Source organism: Tachypleus tridentatus, chromosome 3 (assembly GCF_004210375.1).
Source record: "Tachypleus tridentatus isolate NWPU-2018 chromosome 3, ASM421037v1, whole genome shotgun sequence".
NCBI classification, from domain to species: domain Eukaryota; kingdom Metazoa; phylum Arthropoda; class Merostomata; order Xiphosura; family Limulidae; genus Tachypleus; species Tachypleus tridentatus.
In genome coordinates this window covers 68,253,475-68,261,769 of record NC_134827.1, presented here as the reverse complement: position 1 = coordinate 68,261,769, position 8,295 = coordinate 68,253,475, and the positions used below count along the sequence as shown (strand labels likewise).

The 8,295-nt window shown below is 30.4% G+C and overlaps 1 protein-coding gene across 14 annotated transcripts in view; it reads left to right on the top strand.

Moving 5' to 3' along the window:
* The first annotated feature begins 232 nt into the window (after window positions 1–232).
* Window positions 233–8,295, top strand: part of LOC143247048 (poly(A) RNA polymerase GLD2-like) — a 119,376-nt gene continuing 111,313 nt past the window's right edge. For 5 of the 14 annotated variants that reach the window (XM_076494388.1, XM_076494391.1, XM_076494390.1 and 2 more), the window contains exons 1-2: window positions 235–768; window positions 6,963–7,690. In XM_076494388.1, coding sequence (XP_076350503.1) covers window positions 7,206–7,690 — 485 coding nt within the window. In that variant the 5' untranslated portion in view covers window positions 235–768; window positions 6,963–7,205. Of the gene's footprint in view, window positions 903–6,962; window positions 7,691–8,295 lie in introns of all 14 variants that reach the window. The other 9 variants (XR_013026325.1, XM_076494393.1, XM_076494386.1 and 6 more) reach the window with 9 other exon arrangements.

Sequence of the window (8,295 nt, the reverse complement as noted above, 5' to 3'; positions counted from 1 at the left end):
AATATTGTATATATGTTACTGTGCCAAAATTATAAATAAAGTGTTCTTCGTTACCTGTTCAAACCGTTTCTAAACTTTATTTCTATAAGCTCATGTACAGGCAGCAAATAAATATTTATTAAATAATTATTATCCAGTCCTATTGTAATATAATGCCACACAAATGACCACAGGCGTTATGTACTCCAATAATAAGAGTTGTGTACTTGTCTTCATAGGCCTGGTGGTTAGAGCACTTGACTTGCATTCTACAAGTCATTGCATCGAATTTCGTCATCAAATATTATTATTATGTGACTACCAATTCCACAATTGGTTAGTACACATTAACTCAAGAGTTGGCGTTGGGTGTTATTGACTCGCTGCCTTTCCTTTATCGTTTTAAAATTAGGAACGACTGTCAAGGACACTTTACACTAAAGTAAAAAAAAAAAAAAGAACTTATTTAGAAAAGACGTATTACATTAGTCAGACTCAAAAATACATTCCACAAGTAGTCAGGAATTCATTCAATCGAAGCTCTTGGTAATAGTCTTTTCATTATTGAAAGTTAATACACAATGACTTGTTAAAATTATATAAAACTTACAGGTATTCATAAAAATATTTATTGAACAAAAACGTTATATATACCTATTTTATATTAACAAGCATTTAATGTACAAAATTTCATACACAAGTAGCTTGTAATGCAATTTAGAATTCGACGTTAAATATGGCTGCTATAGGATGAAACTTCCAGCTGATGGGATACGTGGAAGGTACTTGGTACGTTAATTTAAGAAAGAGTGTGTTGGATATGTTATTGGTCAGTGCATGAAAGTATTTGCATATGTTGTAATGCATACGACATCAATTTATATCATTTACACTTAGAATTCTGTGGGCTAAATCTTAGAAAAGTAAGTTATATCGAAGATTATAACGTACAATCTTATATTACTTCAATTTTCAAGTTGAATTCTTGTGAAGTGTATAATATTATATTAATAAGAGTATTATAATTTATAGTGTGATTGCAAATTCAGGTTTCGTGCATATTATTACTTGTCATTATTGCTGTTAATCAGTTACTGTGATAGGTTAGGCTTAATTTAATAATCTCGAAAGGAGGATTTCTTAGTGTAAATAAAATATTTTGTTCGACCAGTCTCGTTAACTGATTAAGTTTCCTAAATAGTGTTGTTGTTAACAGGAAAAGAAATGGGATTTTGCACTGAATGCAAGTCAAACTCAAAGAAGGTTATTATTTATGTGTACAGATCTCTGGTTAGACCTCATTCAGAATGTGTTTGGTCTTGGGCTTCTTACTTTTACTAGTTTAATTTTAAGGACACTGAGTTACTGGAAATGATTTAAAAGATAAATAGTAGTACTAGGAGAATTATGACTTATGAGATGGAAATACTTTACATGAGGATGATTAAGGCCCTTAAATGTATTTTATCTTGAGGAATGGAAGGTTGGAGCAGGGATCTGACTGAAGTGCTTAAAGTAAAATTATAAAAGAACAAGATAAAAATGATACACGTACTATGAAGAGAAGGATCAGATGACACAAGTTAAGTTTTGGAAAAAGGCAAGACTCCAGTTAAATGTTTTACAATAGGATGATTGGTTATAGAATTTGTTACTCTCATTATTATTGGAGACCACCACATTAAAGGTGTGTTTAAAAGTAGATTTGATGACTTCCATTAAAATACATGCAATTGAGATTAACATTTTACCTCTTTTCTAAGATTCATAATGTTCCAAAAATTGAAAATGATTTTAAATTGTCTTGGGGAAAAAAGTAGGAATAACCATCATTTCGCTTCACTGTTTTGTTTCCTAGAGTTTATATCTGGCTCATTGATGTCAGATATATTGAGAATTCTTGATTATCACTTTCCTTAATGATATATTAAAGCTATTAATGTACTATACCAGCAGCAAATGAATATTTGGTTCTTTAAGGCTGTCTTTTGATAATCACTTTTAAGGAAATTGTTGATTGATCTCTTAAACTCCTGTAAAGTACTGGCCCTACTACTGTTGATGTCAATTCTTTCCATAAATCAATCACCTCGGGGGTGTAAGTAGACTTTTAAAAATTATGTGTGTGAAATTGATCAGTAGTATCAACAAAAACAATAATTTGGTTAAAAACATGTAAAAATAATATGCAATAAAATAAAAATATATTGTAAATAGTTCAAAGTCCAAAACACTCCATCTCTCCACATCTGTTCCTTTGAGACTTAGAAACAAATGGAGGCTCATTGTGAACTTGTCTGCGTGAAGCACAGTAATGTAATAAATATTACACAGAACAATTTGATTTAACTGTATGTTTTATATTTCACTTCTCACGTACGAAACTGTTAACAGATAACTGATGAACATATAAGCATATCAAATTCACACTAACAGAGTAAGATAATTTGTTAGAAGGCTTGCAGATGTGGTGGTCATTAAATGAGTACTTCCAAGCACAAATACATCTTATTATTGTGATAACAAAATGTGGTGCAGCTTTTGTCATAGAATAAGTCAAACTCTAGGGACTAGTATAATGACTGAAATTTGCTTACAAAGATATGTAAATACAGTTATTGTTAAAATGATTATGATTGTAATAACAAGATACTTTAGAGAAAAGTCACTGTAATTACTCAGTATTTGTTCACGTGTGTATAATGCATATGCCTTGCTACACCATTGCATCCTTTAATTTATAAAACTGTCTCAACTGGAGTTCAGCCTTTCTTTTTAAAATCTTAAACTTGTTCTGCCTTATACTATTATCTTCAGAAGAAATTAACAATGTAACAAAGAAATTAGATGCCTATGTCCTATTGATCCTATATATAATCTTCAATGAGATCACCTCTGGTCCTTTTCTGAAACATAAATTGTAAGATTTTGATTTATCTCTTTTTAGGTAACATTATCATCTATGGAAAAATTTAGTAGCTTTCCTTTGAACCTTTCCAGGAATTTAATATCATTTCTTGAATATGGAGACCAGACAGTGCACAGTGTTCAAAGTAAAGGCTAACTAGTTATTTGTGTACAAATAATTACTTCATATAATCAAGATATATTAATATATCCCAAAATTCTTATTTTTCAGGCCATTTGATGTTGCTGCATTTTACTTCATGGTTCAGTTTTGAAAAGCAGTGGACACCATCTTTTTTTTCTCACACCTTTCATATGCTCTCTTTGAAAGGGCTTCTTTAATATGAATGATTCCTGTGAAGAGAACCGTGCCTTTGTCTAGTGTTGCCTTCAAATATATGAGGCATAAATGGAGTCATTTCTCACAAGGATTCAATTTAACTGGGCTTTATTAATGAAAACATATTTTATTCTATCCAATTAACTAATCTTTCCACAACCAATATAAAAAAAGTATTTGATAACTTATTTATCTAATAATTAAAAAAAAAATCCCATCTAACATTTTAAAATATTTTTAACATGCTTAAAATGTTTTATAATTAGTTTTTTCATTATTAGTCAAACATTTTCTGAAACTTTCTGCCTCAATATGTAGCAAAACATTAAATCTAACAATGCTTCCTGAAATCAGCTTTTGTAACCACATTCTCATTATAGATTAACAATAAGTAACATAAGATCCATTTTGGTTTGTTCCTTGATTATTGGGTACAAAAATGAACATGTATGACATTAATCATTTAATATTTTAAATAGGAACAACCCTGATTTTATTATACAGCTTATCATTTACCTATTCTGTCTGATCAGGACTTGTAACAATTGGTAATTAAAAACACTATCCTGGAAATCCCTGTTAAGGATTTGCAACCTTCTTAGGTTCAGCCTTTTAATGTCCTCAGTTCTAAAAGTTTGCAATTCAGACCTTATTATAAAGAGCTAATTCTCAAAAAAGTCTCTTGCATAAAACATAGAATGTGTTGGTTTGTGATGTATTACTTCAAACTATTTGGTTGTATACAACAGCCTACCATACTGATATTGTATTTGCTATTAATACTGTCAGTGTGGTTTTGTGAGTTTGAAGTAAAATGACTTGTATGTGAATTATGGCATGATTGGGAGCTTCAGTTTCTAATTTGTTTTTGTCTCACTTTTCTGTAAAATTATGGAAGTTAAGAAAGAAAGAAAAGCAGATATCTCACAACACAATATGACTTGTGGTAACAGCCACATTTTTGTGAGTTTGAAACTGTATAGATGTTCTGTTTTCATTCTTACTTGTTATATATATCTTAAATGGTGATTATTTTTAGCTTTCATTTCATATTTTACAACTTGCTTGTTGTGAGAGGAAGAGACAAAGAGTACATCTCTTATTTTTTCTTCATTGGCTATGCTTATTATCATTTTATTGGAACATAAACCTTAAATAATTATTTTCTTTTGGTGTCCATTAGTCCTTGATTTAGCTTAACACAGCTGTTATTTGTAGATTATTTAATCCCACATAGTGGACAAGGCTAAAGAGATAACTGTTTAATTCCCAGAAACTTATGATTCCTGCTGTTTATTCCTCATTCATGTTGGTTTTCAGTAGGATGTGTTTTTATTCACTACATTTTTATTTTGTTAGCATTTGGTAGTATTTGGATTGATTTGATTCTTTTTGTTTATACATATATATGTATATCTTGCTTGATATAAGAATTTAATCCAAACTAAATTATTTTAATCTAATGCACATATAACCACCATTTAACACCTGCAAAATTATTATAATTTCATTTTTAATTACAGAAATTGTTTAAGTAGGAAAATTTCTTATCTTGAGTATTAGTGCACTGATAAACTATGTATTACTCATTACATTTATTAATTATATTAAGTTATATTAGGACAGAAGTGTCTTTCAGTGTCAGTTATTTAATTTATTGACTTTGGCTGCTCTAAAAGTGCACAGAATTTTTGCAAGTTATTCATCACGTGTCACACCCATTTTCAGTTATAGGAAAACTATACGTTTATGGCAAGTCAGCAATCAGTTTGAAGGTCGTGTTAAGATAACCATATTTTGTGGTTACATTAAAAGTGTGTGTGGCAACATTACAATAATTTGTATTAAGTAGATTTTAGTATTTAGAAGGTGATTGGCATGGCTAAGAATTTTGCCAAAATTCAATCATCGTATATAGCAGTCAGTGAAGTGAAAATATATTGCCACTGCATTCAGAAAACTTATCAGTTTTATTGTTTAAAGCATTTGCCTAGGGAAATATGTTTCAGGTCCTTTCTGCCTTTAGTGTAATGTCATTTAGTCTTTTTAGGCTGTTTCATTTTCTATTACCACCCTACTCTAAACAGTATAATTTTGTTTTGTTTTGTTTTTTGCTGTATTAGACTTTGATCTCTAAAACAGTCATCAAATCTTATCTTAAACTCTTTTAACACTCCATCTTTTACCAAATTGAAGACAAACTAGTTCATAGGCTAACCATCCTGTAATAAGAACAGCATCATAACTGATAAGTTTAAAAGACAACCTTGATATGAGATATGTTAGTACAGTTAAAACTTTCTTCATTTACTCATTTGCAATAGACTCAGTATAATATACATGAGTTTGTCTACACATTGGCATATGTTAAGTATTTGCATTATAACTTTTGGTATAGCATGTGTAGCTTCATAAAATGTGGTAGACTTTTAGTAAAGGTTACAATTTTTATGGTATGCAAAACAACCATATTTTTGATGAAATATTTTAACTAAAGATCTGTTTGTGAAAATATAAAGTCTGTTTCATTACTAGTCTGAGTGCAAAGTGATTTCATGCTATGATTGAAAAGCTGTTTTTCATTCTAAAAATTTGAAATATTATTTGTGTAACCACTAAGATCACTAAATACATTTCAAACTTTTGTTTTCAGTAAGACTTTGTTATTTTCTATACCCTAACTCTGTGGGGTCTGTCAATTGACCAACCTCATAACCTTTGAACTCTGTTGCTGGTGGACATAGGTTGTAAAGCCTTTCAAAATTTTGTAGTTCGAGGATTTCAAAAAATATTTTTTAAAGGATTTATGTATATATATAGTTGAATAACTAAAAAAAAATATTAACAACTATGCTGATACCATAGAATTCCACTATACTTTTATAAAATGTGGAAACTAAGCTGTAATTTGGTTTTAAAATATATGAAACTTCGAGCAGACTAAAGACTCGATCTATCTTCTTGAAATCTTAGTTCAAAAGAATGTAGTAGCCTTTTCACAAAATAAATTGGCTGAGAAAACCACAAGGAGGAAATTCTAAGCTGTTGATTGGTTTTTTTATATGTCATATATTGAAGTTAGTGTATATAAGGGACCTTTTCCAAAAATGGAAAGAGGTGAACGGGGCCACTGTATATGATTCATTACACAACACATATCTCAGCAAAATAAAAAGATATGAGGTTCTTATTTTATATTTTAGCTTTGTTAAAATTGATAATTCAAGCTCCTAATTCATACAAAATTGCAGACTTCGTATTTTGAAATCACAAATGTCTAATTTTAAACAGTGCTGCTTTTAACAAACCATGTGATATACTAAAATCTGTATATAGGTGTGTTATTTTACTACTTACTTTTAAATTAAGAAATTAACTCGTATGTTATATTAAAGTTTGAATCATACTCTACAATTTGATTCCAAACTTATTGATGTAAATTCATAAAATAGTAGTTAAATTTTGAATCCAAGTTAACAAATGCAATGACATGACCTTTGACCTGTGACCTGATGCAAAAGGGTTAATTTGTTAGCAGGCATTGGTTTACGTTTACAAAATCCTTATATTTTGTGAACATGAAATGAATTATGAAGTTTGGTGTCATGGACTCTAGCAACAGTTTTGACTTGTTTCATTTTATAATATGAATGTAGAAATTAGAGTTCTTTAGTAGGCATACATTAATGTTATGTAAAATAACTACAAGTTTTGTATATATTTTCTTTATTTACAGGTTTAAATCAGACAACTAAAGAATGCATGTACGAACAATTTGATGTAAAGAGTGAAGTTTTACTCAGTGTAAAGGTGAGTTGGGTAAAGGACCTACTGTGATCCCTATCATTGAATCTACTGTTCCATTTACAAAGAACATTGTCCATTTTATTAAAGATCTATCTGCTTAGAAAGAAAGCTGTCGATTTTAGCAAAAATCTCTTCATGTAGAATAGTGTCATTATCGGTTGGTCGATACAGAATGTACCGTGCTGCTTTTCCAGCTCAGTGGGTTGTGACTTCGTCAGTCAGTCAAAGCAACAACTCTCCTGCCTTTTTTACAGGATGCACTGATGTTTTACCATTATTAACTGTTGATCAGTTTGCAGCTTCAAGAGCTCCAGTTAATATAGCCACAAGTAGCGGTGTACTTACTCTACCTTCTCATGCAGACCTGGTACGATTGGGTGTACCACCTACCATTCTAATGGTGAACAAGAGAGGTCCAGTTTTACCTCATTACCTACCTGCTGTTAATTATCACCACACGCCTCGACGTATTCCACAACTAGCATCTCTTAACCATGAAACTAAAGAAAATCTCGAAGAGTCAACAAGCAGTATTGATAATGATTTGTTTCCTCACTCTCCTACTCATTCAGCTGCTGGGACTAAAACAAAAAAACACTCGCAAGCTAAAGCCAAACTTGAGAACACAGAAGCTCTGTCCCTTGGAAAGGGTGTAAAGTAAGTGTTAATATTGATTGTTCTGTAGTATATATATCTTCTCAAAAATGATGCTTATGTGAAGTGATAACTGAATGAAATCACAAATTTTTATTTAAGAAACCACAGACTCCAACAAACAAAATGTGTAGTCTTTGACCTATGAATGACCTGCTCATGGTCTCTATCAAATTGCTTAACTCCTATATATGTGAAGCTATACATATGCTAATATGTACAATAATTCTGAATTCATTATGTTTATCTTAATAAACTGTGGTTAAGCTTTTAGGAAACATTGCAAAGCTGTTGTGTAGAAAAAAACCTGATTTTATAATAAACTATTTTTGCAAAAGTTTTCTGTAAATTTCCATAGTTTTTACTAAGTGAACCTTAGTGATTTTCATGCTGAGAATGAAAATACTTCGATTCATATTACTATTTTATTATTCCATATTTTGAAGCATCTAAAACCTCCCACAAGAATATAAAAAAATCAGTTTTGAGTGAAACTTTATCTCATATTTTCTCTGCCCTAACACTAACTACTTTCCTTTGAAGGGATATAAAAGCACACATGTAGAAAAATGTTTTCAAACATTGTAGATGTGTAGAAATTAACTAGC